Genomic DNA, 15,311 nt, shown 5'->3' with positions numbered 1-15,311 from the left:
AAAAGAAGGTGGCATTTTTAGAGAAGGTGATCTTCAAAAGAGGGACCACGCCATTGCCGAGACCAATTCTTTGAAGAAGAGCTGAAGAGGATCCAAGAAGAGAGATCGGCTCACAAGGTGGCTCTTGAAAAGACACGGGTCTCGATAGAGGAAACATTCCTAAAATTAGAGGGATTCAATAAAGATCTCGGCGAGCTCAAGATGCCAAACTTTATGTTCAACTTTACCACGGCTATCAACCAAGTTGAACCTTTGCTGTTGGAAGAAGAAGTTAAAAAATCAAAACTAGTAATAACTATAATGAAGATGCCAAAGAACTGTGTGATTGCATGGTGGTGAGCATCCAAGAGGGAATGAACCTGGTTGAGGTGAAGGAATAATTCAATCAATAGCTTGCCGAGTTTGAACTATAGGAAGAGCTCGAGGGTGTGGAAAGGAATAAAGAGGTTCAGAGAGACACCGAGGGCACAGGAGGTGCTGAGATGGTGGGGGGGAGATGACGCAACCGAGACGGGAGACACTTAGAGGTGTCTATGATCTCAATTTTATGTACTTCAATCATCCCGAATTTTTGTGCTTTGATCCATGTAATTTTTCATTTATAATATCAACTCTTTTGTTTTTCGTCTGAACTATTCATTCTATACTTAGCCTCCCTGTCCTCCTTATTTTTGACGGACAAGTTTGTTAAAAATAAATCAATATTCACGTTTAATCACCAAGGATAACACAACTTAAAATTCTCGACATGCCATGTCTGAGGTATAAGTGTGATATCTCAGTAAGCCAATTTACAATAGCTATTAAGATTAGTTTTAATTATACGATAAGGTCTTTCCAATCGAGGAATTAACTTCTCTTGGAGTTCAGATCGGCTAATTGAATTTTTAAAAGAATTAGATCACTTGGTTTAAAATGAAAATTTTTAACCCGAATATTGTAGTAATGAATTAGGATGTTGTTGTACAAGGCATTTTTCAATGCAGCTGCTTCTCTCTCTTCTTTCAATAAGTTTAAATCCGTTTGGCACTTCTCATTATGCGTCTCAATCACATAAGCTGCCATCATGAAATTTGGAGTGATGAATTCATTAGGAACTATAGTTTCACCTCCGTAAATCAAGGAGAATAGTATTTCATGAGTGGTAGATCTTAATGTAGTGCAATAAACCCAAAGCACATTTGGTAGCTCATCAACCCAAGCTGTGCTAGCTTGGTGAAACTATGTTTTGTAAGGGTGGACAAAATTATCAACTAACCCGAAACCCGTCATATCCGATCCGAAAATTAGGATATCCGATTTTTATTATTTGATCGAGTCAAAAGAGGGTCGGGTACCCGCTAAGATGTGGGGCGGGTTAGAGTCACATAATTAAAAATTCGTGGGTACCCGATCCGCCCTGCATATATATATTTTTTATGTTTATATACACACTATAAAATAATAAGTTAGAACTAAATAAATAATTTTATTGAACAAATTGCATTACAAATATGAGAGACTATAGTTTATTTACAAGATTCATTTATAGAGGCCATAATCTTATATTTTATAGAAAAAAGTTTAATTAATGTGGAACATATATATTTAAAATTGTGTTACTTATTTCAAACTTTTATTGATTTTGAATTCTTTTAATTTTTTTTCCTTTATCTTATATTCTTTTCATATGCTTGTTTCTTGGTGGGAAACCTTTTTTCAGAAAAAAATTTATTAAATCGTAAATGAATGTGTAAAATATAAAATTAAATTGGTATAAATTTTTTTTTTAAAAATTAAATGATAAATGGAAAGAGACGGGTACCCGCTGACCCGACCCTATCTCAGTGGATACCCTATAATCGGGTACCCTCTGATATGCGAAGCGGGTAAGGGCCAGAAAATGGCTGACCCGCAAGGTGCGGGTCGGGTCAGCCAAATGGTGAATGGGGTGGGTACCCGACCCGCGCCCACCCCTAATGTTTTGATTCTGTGTAAGAGTGTACGGTTAAAATTTTTGACTTGTTTGCTGGTTTGGGAGTGGCCAACTAAAGTGAAATGCTGTTTAATACTGAAATTCTCGCATCACTTCTTGAAAGGGTTATTAGCAAATTGTTTTTATTGTCTAAGATGACAATTCTCGATATTTAGAACCTATAGACAATATTTTTTCAAAAGAATTTTGAATGGCTCGACCAGCTATGCTAGTTAATAGGTCTGTGTCACCTACTTAATAAAGTAATCAATTGTGACTAAGGATGCAAATAAGGTGAATCGAGTCGAATTTTGACCTAATCGAGATGAGTTTCAACTTAATTTTATGAAACTCAATTCGAATTTGAACTCAATGAACTCTCAATATAAAGTTCAAATTTAAGAAAATAAAAAATTAATTATTTTTATTTTTTAAAAAATAAATAAAATAATAGTTTTTCTTAATAAATAATAAAATATTAGGAATATATATGTAATTTTACTATTAAAATTAAAAAATATATAGGTTTGCGAGCTAATGAATTTAATATCTTTAAGCACAAATTCGAGCTCAAATTCGACTTGATCACCTCGAGTTCGACTCAAACTTGATGTTGACCAAATTTGAGTTGCTTGCAAATAGTTTGATTTATTTGCAGCTCTAATTGCGATCACAAAGTAAAAGTAGTTTTTGGGTGCTCATAAAAAATGTCTAACTATATCTGTACCTCATTGTTCAAATGGCCAAGGGGACATGATGGGAACCATCGGATTGGTTGGTTGATAGTGTACATGGGCATGAAATTGGTACAAGAAACAGCTTAATACTGGGAGTTGAGAATCCCCTTGAAACGTTGGTCAAAAGTATCTGAGAAGAAGGGCTTTCTTGACTAATATTCGAGCCCTTATATGGGCTCCACATAGTCTTTTGTAGATGTCCTTGAGCACTTGCTTTTCCTTCTCAACAGTAATGCATCTCAACCATGGTCGGAGATAAGATCTCTTGTGTAACGATTTGTTGTGCAGGGTGTACCGCTGATCTACGCTATACCTTCCTAACTTTAGATCGATCTTTAGGGAGAATTCCTTAACCAAGGAACTTGAGTATGAGATCCATCCAAGTTTCTCCTTGATGGACCGAGCAGACGCCCTCCCATCTGTGATTTGGCTCGGTAAGGATTTTCTCTAGAACTATCTTATTCAATTGAAAGAATGAAATGAACGCTAGTCAAAAGAGAGCATCAGTTTGTTTATGCTAGAAGTGGGGTATCTTCTAAATCTTAAACGACTCGAAATGCTCGACTAGTTGTTGCACTTGAGATAGATATTTCTTCATATTTTCTTCTTGGATTTCATATTGACCTGTAACTTGCCGGACTACTAATTGAGATCACTGTAAATTAGAACTCGGAGATCATTGTAAATCAGAAGCTGACGATCTGTGCCTCATATTCAATCTCGTTATTAGAAGTAGAGAAACTGAAACACAGCATATAAGAACACTAGCATCTATCTAACCTTACAAGAAATAGACCATTTTCACAACCCTCGTTGTCAGATGAACCATCGACCTAGAGGGATCAAATTGGTGATGGTTTTGTGCTTTTTGAAGTGTCTTCGCTCACACCAGGGATGAGTTTGGCCAAGAAATTAGTCAGCACTTGTATTTTTATTGTTGTTCGGGCTCGTAGGTGATATCGTACTCTCCGAGTCACAATGGCCCATTTAGTTAATCGTCTCGAGGCTTCTGGCCAAGTCAGAATTTGCAGGATCGGCTTGTCGTTTCTAATGATAATTTGATGAACCAGAAAGTATGGTTTTAATTATTGGGCTGCATGAACCAAACATAACATCAGTTTCTCCAAGTGTAGATATCAACTTTCAGGACCGCATAAAACCTTACTAATAGAATACACTGGCCATTGCCCAATCGCATCTTCTTATATGAATACTGCATTGACGGTCTCATCAATCGTGGCAATATATAAATAAAAGGTTTTTCCTAATCTTAGATGAGCGTCAGCAAATGATGAAGGCATTCCTTCATCTATTCGAAAGCTTGCTAGTATTTCTCATCCCATGCAAACTTGTCAGTCTTTCTTAACACCTTAAAAAAATGCATCTTTCTTTGGACGGATCTGAAGAGAAATTAGTTTAGTATAGCTAATCACTCTGTCAACTTTTGCACATCTCGAATATTACTCGGGGTAACCATTTGTTAAATCGTCTTAACTTTATTAGGATTAGAGTCGATGTCTCGCCTGGATATCAAGTAAGCAAAAACTTTCTCGATGTGACTCTAAACACACAATTTTTGGGATTAAGCATTATCCGAGTTTCTCGCAATATCTTAAAAAATTTTATATGTCCGAGAGGAAGACGTCAGAAGTCCTACTCTTTATTAAAATGTCATTCACATAGCCTTTCGTATTACACACGATTTGTCTTTGAAAGACCTGATTAACAAGGTGTTGATAAGTGGTTCAAGCATTCTTCGATTCGAAGGGTATAGTAGTATAACAATAAACATCTCGGTCAGTAATAAAGGTTATTTTCTCTTGATCATCTTCATTCATCCTAATTTGATAGTAACCCTTAAAAGCTTATAGGAAACAGAGGATCTCATGTCCCATAGTCGAATTGATCAGAGCATCTATTCTCGGTAATGGGTAACAGTCTTTTGCACAAACTTTATTAATATTAGTAAAATTTACACAAATGCGCCATTCACCGCCGTCTTTTTTGACCATTACAGGATTAGACAGTCAAATCAAACATTGAACTTTCTTTATCATTTAGGTTGGAAGAAGTTTATCTAACTCTTTCAGAACAGCTTCTCGTTCCGAACCAAATATCTTCTCTTTTGTTTCATACCCGTGAATCTACATCAATCTTGTGTATCATCAAATTGTGTGGGATATCGATAACTTTTTCAATCATCCAAGCAAAAACGTCCTTGAACTAATTGAAAAATTCTATTAGCGCTTCTTGAATAGAAGAAAATAGAATCACTCTGACCCGAATAGTTCACTCAGGTTGTTCAAAATCTAATATGATGTCTTCTACCTCATCTTAGATCTCTAACCTCCTTAGCTTTCCAATTTTTTAAGACTCAATCGCATTAATGGATAACACATGTGATTTTCTATAATCCGGTCTCGGCGAGTAATGGGTTGATGTGACTGGCTACAAGGTAGTAAGATAACATTTGTGGACCGCTCGTACATCATTGGTCACCTCGGCCAATCATAATTGAAAAAGTAGAAAAGATTGTATGTAGAACATTTAATGTGGGTCGATTAAGAAATATGTTGTATGAGATATCTGTCTTTATTATGATAAAGTTGACAGGAATAGTTTGACATAGAGGGTACATTCCCACGGTCATTATCAAAGTGATCATACTTGAACAAAAAGAAAAATGAATTTTCTGTTATCTATTTTGTTCTAGGCTCTATAAAACATTTATACAAATGGAATTTGACTTTTGTCAATCCCATGAAATCTGTAATCTCCTAAAAATTAGGAGCTAATTTATTCTATCTTAAAATACATTAGGAGTAAATTATTCTATCCTAAAATAGAGCAGAAATCATGAGATATACATAGAATTTATAGTTGTACAGAAAAGATATTTTACATTTTTAACATTCCCCCTCAAGATGGTGAATAGATATTTTCCATTCCCATCTTGCATGCAATGCCTTCAAAGTTGGAAGTTGGTATTCTCTTAGTTAAGACATCTGCCAATTGATTATTTGATGCTACATATAGAGTGCAAATTATGCCACTGTCTAGCTTTTCTTTAATAAAATGTCTTTCTATTTTGATGTGCTTTGTGCGATCATATTGCACTAGATTGTGTGCAATGCTGATGACAGACTTGTTGTTGCAATAGAGTTTCATAGGTTCTTCCCACTTGATTTTAAGGTCATTAAGTATTATTTTGAGTCGTAGCAATTCACAAATTTCATGAGCCATAACTCTAAACTCTGTTTCAGCACTTGATCTTGCAACAATCGATTGCTTCTTACTCCTCCATGTCACTAGGTTCCCACCAAGAAATGTACAATACCCTGAAGTTGATTTATGATCTACAATAGAACCTGCATAATCAGTATAATATATGCCTCTATGAGCAATTCTTCATTTTTCTTGAACAAAATTCCTCTACCCAGCGTTCCTTTTAGGTAGGATAGAATTCTGTTGACAGCCTGCAAGCGTTTCTCTCTTAGATCATGCATCAATTGGCTTACTACACTTGCGGCAAATGCTATGTCCGACCTTGTATGGGACAAGTATATCAATTTTCCAACCAACCGCTGATATCTTGCCTTATCTACTGTGCTATCGTCCGTCTCTTCATTCAATCTCAAGTTGGGCTCAATGGGTGTGTTTGCTGCCTTGCATCCAAGATTGTCTATTTGTTTAAACAAGTCTAAGACATACTTTTGTTAGGAAATAAAGATGCCTTTACTTGAGTATACTGGCTCAATGCCTAAAAAATACTTCAGCCTCTCTAGTTCTTTAATTTCAAACTCCTTTGTTAAGTACTTTTTGAGTGTTTCTCTTTCAATTGGATCATTTCCGATGATGATGATGTCATCTACATATACAAGTAGAGCTGTAACACCTCATTTTGAATGTTTTATGAACAAGGTATGATCTCCTTGATTTTGTTTGTATTGCATTGCTAGTATCACTTTAGTAAGTCTTCCGAACCAAGCCCTTGACGATTATTTTAATCCATATAAGGTTTTCTTTAACCCACACACTTTCTTTTCAAAAAACATTTTATTGAAACCCGGTGGAGGTTCCATGTACACCTCTTCTTCTAAATCCCCATGTAAGAACACATTCTTAACATCAAATTATTGTAAACACCAATCAAAGTTAACGGCTAAAGACAAAAAAACATGCACAGTATTCATTTTTGCAACAGATACAAAGGTCTCTTGGTAATCTATCCCATATGTCTGTGTATATTCTTTTGCGACCAACCGAGCTTTATGCCTTTCTAGTGAACTATCAGCTCTATATTTCAAAGTAAACACCCATTTACACCCCAATGTTTTCTTTCCTTTAGGCGGGTTTATAATTTCCCAAGTCTTATTTCTCTCTAGGGCATTCATCTCCTCTTTCATAGCTTGTAATCAGTTCTTATTTCTAAGTGTCTCTTGTAGTGTTTGTGGGATTGAAATGGAGTTGATGGTGGTAAGAAAAATTTTATGTTGTGGAGAGAGTCTATGGAAAGACACGAAATTTGAGATTGGATGCTTTGTACTTTCTCGTATTCCTTTTCGAATAGCAATAGGCAGGTCTAAATCATTAAATTCACAAGGGGCAGAGTCAGATTGAACATACAAAGGAACAGAATTTTCAGTACTTGATTGAGGTTCAAATTCTTGGATTTGCACAGGTTCAGAAATATGAACTTTCTTCATTGAGTAGATCTTGAGTGGTGTAATTAGATTTAAACCAGTTTTTCTCTCAGCTCCAAGATCAGGTTCAATTTCTTTACTGGCATGTTCAACTTCAAATTCAGATTCAGGTTCACTGCTAGCATGTTCTCCTTTGAAATTTGGTGTATGGTCAAGTTTGAAAGACTTCAAGTTTAGTGTAGGACTTTGAAAATCAAGAAGAAATTCCTTATCTTCCCAAGAACTCTCTCCACGGAGATGAGGATTGTTACTTTGAGAGTAAGGTTCATTTTCAACAAATGTGGCATCCATGGAGGTGAAAATATTTTTGAAGGTAGATGATAACACTTGTATCCTTTCTTTGTATTTGAGTATTCCACAAAAATATATTTTAAAGCTCTTGGATCAAGTTTCCCTCTTTGGTATGCATGAACATGTACAAAAGCAACACAATCAAACACTTTTGATGACAATGTGCAAAAGACATTAAAATCAGGGTAAAAAATAGAAAGAGCAGCAATGAGACTCTGATTATTTAACACTTTGGAAGGTACTCTATTTATCAAATGTGCAGCAGTTAAAACAGGCACCCCCAAAAGGTTTTTGGAACTTTATGTTGAAACAAAATTGCTCGAGTCATATTGAGTAAATGTCTATTTTTTCATTTAGCAATTTCATTTTGTTGGGGTGTGTCTACACAAGATGACTCATGTATTATACCCTCCTTTTGGAAAAAAGATGAGAAAATTTGATTAAAATCGTCTCTTGTATTGTCAGATCTTACTTTTTTAATCAAACTTCCAAATTGTGCACAAATCATTTTATGAAACATTGGAAAAATACTACTTACTTCTGATTTTTCTTTCATAAGAAATAACCAAGTAGTTCTAGTACAATCATCAATGAATATGACAAATCATTTTGCTTTAAAAATACTATAAACTTTACAAGACCCCCAAATATCAATATGTATCAAGAGAAAGATCTAGTAGATTTTGTATTACTCAATGGAAATTATAGTCTATGATGTTTTGTGACAGCCTCACCTTCCTCTAAGGCGAATCAAAGGGTTCGGCGGATTGTCTGTCCAACTCTTGTCGGGACTACGGAAACAAATCACACAAATCCTGCATAACGCTCGATAAAACCAAAAGAAAATAAACAATCGGAGACCACCAGGCCAAAATATAACTTACCAAATCATATGGTGAAATGGGACATCGATTAAACACTTCAATGAAAAGGAAGATGGAACCGAAAACGAAACGAAAAGTGGTCCACGTTACAATCCGGCCAGAAGTTAGCCGGATATCCAGCCGGATTCAAGGCAGTAGCGAAACCAAATTTTTTTTCAACTTCCCCTGTCAATCCGGCCAAGTATCCGGCCAAGAACTGGCTGGATATACCGCCGGATTCGGTGAACAGTTTCTTGCCAAAATTTTTCTTTTCTCAATCAAATTTCACACTCGTTCGAATCCCCAACGGATACACGTAAAGTTCATATAAACCCATCGAACGTACATTCACCAACAAATACACGAGAGAGACATGAATAAATACTTTTAAACACACGTTGGAACTTTATAAGTCAAAATGTGATACTAGATCAGAATACAATTAGGGTTTTTCTATTACAAAGGAGCTTAACAAAAGAATATTTACACTAACTCGACCCTTTCTTCCAAAAATCATGATTTCATAGTTTGCCCCTGTAAGGAAAACAAAGATAACGGGAAGGGGGTGAGTTTACGCTCAATGAGGTACCAAAATACTAGTAGTCAAGAATCATGGCATTTCACGTTTAATCAGTCAGATACACATACCAGATATAAAGTAAAGCAGTTAAGCACAATGATTCAAATAGGAAGGATATAGGTGGCTCTCAGGAGCCAAATTCCCGTTGCAGTACCATATCTTGATTAAGTAGTAGTTGACATTCCTTTTACTTTCAAGTAAAGTAACTAGTTCAGTAGAGCACCACTTAACACCAAATTTTGTCCACCAAACATACCCCTTATTGAGTCCGAACACCTCAACAGGAATAGGAATAGTAATATTCGAGTATACCGGAAATTCAGTCCCCAATACCCATAGATTTCCCAGGAACAGGCACCCATGGATTGTCAATTTTCTCGACCAAGGCCTTGCTGGCTCGATTCAATTAACTCCCCATGAGTTTGAGCTCAGGTTTAACAGGAAGGTCATTGGATACATTTCCAAACGACATTATAACAGGCGCAGGTAACTGATTTAAGCTCATAACAGGTACAAGTAACAGATTCCAATTTATACAATAAACAGTCACATAGGCCAGAGAACGAGTGTGATAAAGTACACTCTCGTCTCATTTAGAATAAACAGAGTTCATAGTCATTCATGTCACAGATTTCAAGTACAGATGACCCAATTAAACAACAATTCAGGGGAGCGGTACACTCACCAGTTCAAGCAAAGATAACTTCACAAGTTTTCACCCAAAGTAGGGTTTTGATCACCGTGAAACCCTAAAAATAACCAAGGTAAAACAATTGAGATTTCCACATCCAAATCTAGTAAACGGAATGTACAAGTGAGACTCGACTACAACTCATATGCCTATTCAAATGAACTACAAATGCAAAGAGATAAAATGTGATTTTTGAGTGAAAAGATAATAGTTGGTCCTAGGGACATAACGACCTCAAAGCCTTTCACCTCTCCCCAAAACCCTACCTACAATCCAAATTTGAAGTGAAAAATGAAAGTAAGACCAATTCTAGGAAAACAGAAATTTTCAGTTTTGCACAACACTATTTGAAAAATCATATCTCAAGGTTCTTAAGTCCAAAATTGATAAAATTTATACCATTGAAAAATAGATTCAAAGATTTACAACTTTCCAGAAGACACTATGGTAACATTCAGAACACAAGTCAGTCATATTCGAGCCTCAAGTTGTCACTTCATCCAGCAAAGACAGAACAGGTATGCAATTTCAGTTAACTTTGAAAAATCACAGATATTCATAGGAATTGAGAAAAATCATGAAATTTGGACGGTAGAAACTAATCTAAATCTAGTTTCAAACACAACAAACAGAACTCGATTCCGCCTTTTCTACATCAAGATATAGTAGATTTTTCAAGACTGTTCAAGGGTTCATGCGAAAAAATTTCAACAGCACCTCCCTTTAAAATCTCTATTTTTCCCTCCTACAAACAACCACCAATTTCATCTCAATTGCATATACAAATTACAAGTCATTAAACACACTCTTTTAGGGCCATAACACCCTTAATATAAAGCCAATTAATAGCTCCAACATCAACCATCTTCAAGGCCAAATTCGAAACCCTAAATCTGAAATTTAAGTACATAAATTGGAAATTTCTTTAGGCAAGTTAATCTACTCCATAATCCTTCAATCTTTCATATAGCAAACTAGCAAAACATGGCCAACCCTCAATCATTACATGTGAGCAGAAATTTCATCACAAAAACTGGAAATTTCTATATCATCACCTCAAACCACAATATTTCTCATAAAATCACAAATATTGTAATCCTAAATCACAAATATCCTAGTTTTAGATGTATAGAGGGATTTCTTAGCAAATTTACCTTCTAACCTCAAGAAAAATGGTAGCTTAGGTTTCTTCCTCTCAAATTAACTCCATCAACACCTCTCCTCTACCTTAGTGGATGCTTGTATGGAGTAGTTTTCAAAGTTGTTGGCCAAAACTCAAGATTCAAGCAATTTTGGAAGTTGGAAATGAAGTTTTCCTCTCTTGGTTTTTCTCTCAAATGGCCGGCCAAGCATGAAGAAAAATGAGAGAAATTTTGGTTTTAGTAAAGTAAGAAGGTTTTCGTCAAAAGTCCAACATCCAATGGCATCATGACACTTGGCCTTTCTTAAGTTTAATCTCATCTTTTGGTCTACCAATGGTTCATCTATCTAACTTACCTCTAATTATCTCCTAACACCTTGTAAAATAATATCCCTTTACACAAAAATCACCTAATCACCAAAATTTTATCGCACTTACTGCACTAGCGGGTCCCACGTCTATAATACACTTCAAACTTAACATGAACCGACTCATATCAGGAAAATGATTTGAAAAACTATATTCACTTATAAAAATGCATATAAAGTTAATATATTGAAGAAAAGTATAAAATTGTAGACAAGAAAATAAAATAATGTCTAGAAAATATAAAAATTTTCGGGTTCTCACATGTTTAGTAATTTCACATGTATCACAATGAAAACTACTAACATCTTCATTCTTAAAAAGTGAAGGAAACATGCTTTTAAGTAAAATAAAATATGGATGACCAAAACGGAAATGATGAAACCAAATTTCAAATTTATTATTTGAGGAGCAGGTGGGGGATAATTGATTATTGTTCTTCTTATAGCCACTCAGTTCCTCAAGGTAATAAAGCCCATCATTCACCTTAACAAGTCCAATCGTCCTCCCCGTAACCAAATCCTGAAAAACACAATGAGTAGAATAGAAAGTTACTTGATAGTTTAGATCTTTGGTAATTTGATGGATGGATATGAGATTGGAGGACAATTTTGGGACATGCAACACATTATTTAGGAACAAAGAATTTGATAGATTTACTGTCCCCCTGACCTGCAACAGTTATAGGTGATGCATCCACAACAGTAATTTTTCTATTACCAGGACATGGGTTGTATGTTCTAAATCTGATTGGGTTGTGAGTCATATGATCAGTAACTCCTGAGTCGATGACCCAAGAGCCTAGAGAAGACACGTTTGAGGCACTTAAAGCATAAGAGTTAAGGTACGTACCTGATTGAGCTAATGAACATATACTAGAGGACTTTTCAAGGGAATTTAGAAGGTTTCTTAACTTTTCAATTTCTTCTTTCTTGAATTCCCCTATACCAGCCTGGTTGAATTTTTCTTGGATTTGATCTTCTCCATCAGTTAAGTGGGCTTTTCCTCCTTTTCCTCCTTCTTTACGACTAAGGACTTGTTCCTTCCCATGGAGTTTGAAGCAATCATCTCGCGTATGGCATGGTTTTTTGCAGTATGTGTACAAAATTGTGTCTTTCTTTGACTCTGTACATCCATTACCTATCTTTGCTTCCATATTGTTTGACTTTGTAGAAATCATTGCCGAGCCTTCTAATATTTTAGACTCCAACATGACTTCTCGCCTATTCTCTTCAGTTCGGATTAATGATATTGTCTCATTCAGAGATGATAATTCTTTCTTCCCTAATATCTGGACTCTGACCTGATCAAATTCTATATTTAGACCTGCAAGAAAGTCATAAACTCTATTCTTTTCGATAAAATTTTTCAAGGTAGCTGCATATTCACTACACAACATCTGAACGCACCAATATTGGTCCAGTTCCTGCCATAGATTTTGCAGAAGATTGGCATATTGAGCAACAGAAAGGTTGCCTTGTTTAGTGGCTGAGATCTTTGTTTTGATCTGATAGATTAGGGCATCATCTCCTGCCTTTGAATAGGTCCGTCGAATAGTAGTCCATATATCTTTAGCTGTTGGTAAGAACATGCAAATATCGCTTATTTTAGATAACATGGAGTTCCACAGCCATGACATGACCATAGAACCCTCTTCATCCCAGGCAGCGAATTTATGATCTCCCTTTTTCGGTCTAGTTCCAAGCAAGTGGCTGATTTTGTCTTTTCCTTTGAGAAATGTTTGAACAAATTGTGACCACTTCAAATAGTTTTTTCCGTTGAGCTTGTAAGCTGCCTGAATACTCTGCAAATCCCCTATTTGTGAAATATTTGAGGTCTCTTCTGATTTGGTATTGGAGTTAATTTCTGATGTTTTAGTTTCAGACATGTTGGGGGTTTCAAAAAAAATGGTAAAGAAAACCTAACAAAAAAATCAGTAATGAAGACTGGAAATTGCACTTGGCAATAAAGACTTGAAAAGAAGAAAGCACTCAGCAATGAAGGCTGACAAGAAGAGGTCCCAAGAGCAAAAGCTCTGATACCATGAACAAAAAGAAAACTGAATTGTTCTATTATCTATTTTGTTCTAGACTCTATACAATATTTATACAAATGGAATTTAACTATTGTCAATTTTATGAAATCTGTAATCTCCTAAAAATTAGGAACTAATTTATTCTATCCTAAAAATACATTAGGAGTAAATTATTTTATTCTAAAATATAGTAGAAATAATGGGATATACATAGAATTTATAGCCGTACAGAAAAGATATTCTAGATTTTCAATAATATCTTCAGGATAGATGACATGTTCATCAAACCCAACTAAGAGAGCTTGAATTGGGGCTAACTGTTTGTTTTTCAATTGCAATCTTTTGAAAGTTTGGTAATATAAGATGTCTACCGAATTTTCGGAATCAATATATGCTTTTTTAATGATAAAATTATCGATGCGTTTATCAATGACCAATACTTCATGATTACTTGATGCTATTGGCACTGGGTCATTTGGACCATAAGTAACCACTTGGGTAAGATGGAAACTCGGCTCCATGGTCTGAATCAGATTGTCGATATTTTCTCTTCCTGAAATTTTGGCTATTCTCATTAGTTGGTTCACCAGAGATAGTGTTAATTACATCAATTACGTTAGGCCTATAATCGAGGGAATCTGTCACGGAAAGTTTGGTTTGACTTTCTAGGATCTCTTGGGGACTTGTCATATTCCCTTTGATTGCGTCTTTTCTTGATGTTTTGCTCCATTCTTGGCGTATTACTTGAAATAACCTTGTTTTAGGAGTTCTGAATTTTCTTATTCAAATCATTACAATTCTTAGTCTTATATCCAATATCAATATGACAGGTACAAAAGAGATTCGTATTCCTCTCATCTCTCTTCCTAATTATCTTAGATGGAGATCTGTCTAGGTTATGTTGCTCCATAATAGCAAGTATATGTGATTGAGTTGTGGTGCGAGGTGTCAGTTCAATCTCAGCAATTGGGGACTTTCCTTTAGCTATTTTATCGAACACACTTTATCGATCTCGGGAAGAGTCTTGTCCAGGAGGTTCAGATGTCACAGCTTTGGTTCTCCCATGATCTTTTCTTCTATGATCAGGAACTGTTTGGGAAGTTTGAGTTTTCCTCTTCATGTGGTTGACATCTTCTCCTTGGATACCTTTGTCAACTCTTTTCCAAAGTTTGCACAAGGTTCGAGGTTATTTCTAATATACTTTGGTATTGAAGGTCCCAACTCTCAACCCATTGGTGAAAGCCGCGATGGTTACTTGCTCGTCTGAGTCAAGAATTTGAAAATTTTCTGCATTGTACCTCTGAAGGTATGAGCGCAATGATTCATCAGGTGCTTGATGTATGCTCATCAAATGTGTCGACAACTTGATTATTGGATAAAACGAGACGAATCTATCCACAAATCTATCCATTCATTCTTCCAAAGAGATATGCTCCTAGATTCTAGACTTCAAAACCATTTTCGGGCAATAGTTTGAAGAAAGACTGGAAAGGCTCGGCATATGATTGAATCGAGTACACAATACAAATGAAAACCCGAGATGAAGGTCTGAATATAATTCTCATGGTCACCTCATTCATCATAAGGTTGTAAGATGGGGAGTTTAAAGTTCGGAGAAACTAAATTGTCGTTTATCTTATCGGTGAAGGGTGGAGTCTTCATATAGTCAGTAGCAAACCCAGCATGGTGCTTCGGCATGCTTTCTGCTCGCTTTCCGAATAGAACTTGAAAAAAGACTTTGAAGATAGACACCAATTTAGAGGTAGGTTTTGAAGGAGTACGCTGGGAGTAGTTTCATCTTAGATGATGGTTATCTAATTCTTCCTCCCACAAAATCTCGGGGGAGGCGACAGGCTTCAATTTGGATTATTCGGCCTTCTCTTTCCCCTCCTCTTAAAGTATCGCTCCAAATCTTTAAAGATATTGGGATTCTCGGCCATAAACTTGACC

The 15,311-nt window shown here is 35.8% G+C and overlaps 1 protein-coding gene across 1 annotated transcript; it reads right to left on the bottom strand.

Moving 5' to 3' along the window:
• Positions 1-11,813: 11,813 nt before the first annotated feature.
• LOC140021147 (uncharacterized) lies at positions 11,814-13,214 on the bottom strand. Its single transcript, XM_072071918.1, has 3 exons — positions 12,179-13,214; positions 11,999-12,127; positions 11,814-11,848 (listed from the first exon to the last, which is right to left on the bottom strand). The coding sequence occupies exons 1-3, from the start codon at positions 13,212-13,214 to the stop codon at positions 11,814-11,816; spliced, it is 1,200 nt and encodes a 399-aa protein (XP_071928019.1).
• Between the last annotated feature and the right edge of the window lie 2,097 nt (positions 13,215-15,311).

This window comes from Coffea arabica, chromosome 11e, assembly GCF_036785885.1.
Source record: "Coffea arabica cultivar ET-39 chromosome 11e, Coffea Arabica ET-39 HiFi, whole genome shotgun sequence".
Classification (NCBI taxonomy): Eukaryota; Viridiplantae; Streptophyta; class Magnoliopsida; order Gentianales; family Rubiaceae; genus Coffea; species Coffea arabica.
The sequence above is the reverse complement of the archived record's forward strand: the minus strand, read 5'-3'. Positions and strand labels throughout refer to the sequence as shown.

What these genes read in the sequence shown, in the direction of transcription:
- LOC140021147 (XM_072071918.1), bottom strand. Translation starts at nt 13,214, where the DNA reads ATGTCTGAAACTAAAACATCAGAAATTAACTCCAATACCAAATCAGAA. An exon ending in ATGTTCATTAGCTCAATCAG is followed by an intron (nt 12,128 to 12,178) that starts GTACGTACCTTA and finishes TGTCTTCTCTAG; the next exon opens with GCTCTTGGGTCATCGACTCA. An exon ending in ATCACCTATAACTGTTGCAG is followed by an intron (nt 11,849 to 11,998) that starts GTCAGGGGGACA and finishes TGTGTTTTTCAG; the next exon opens with GATTTGGTTACGGGGAGGAC.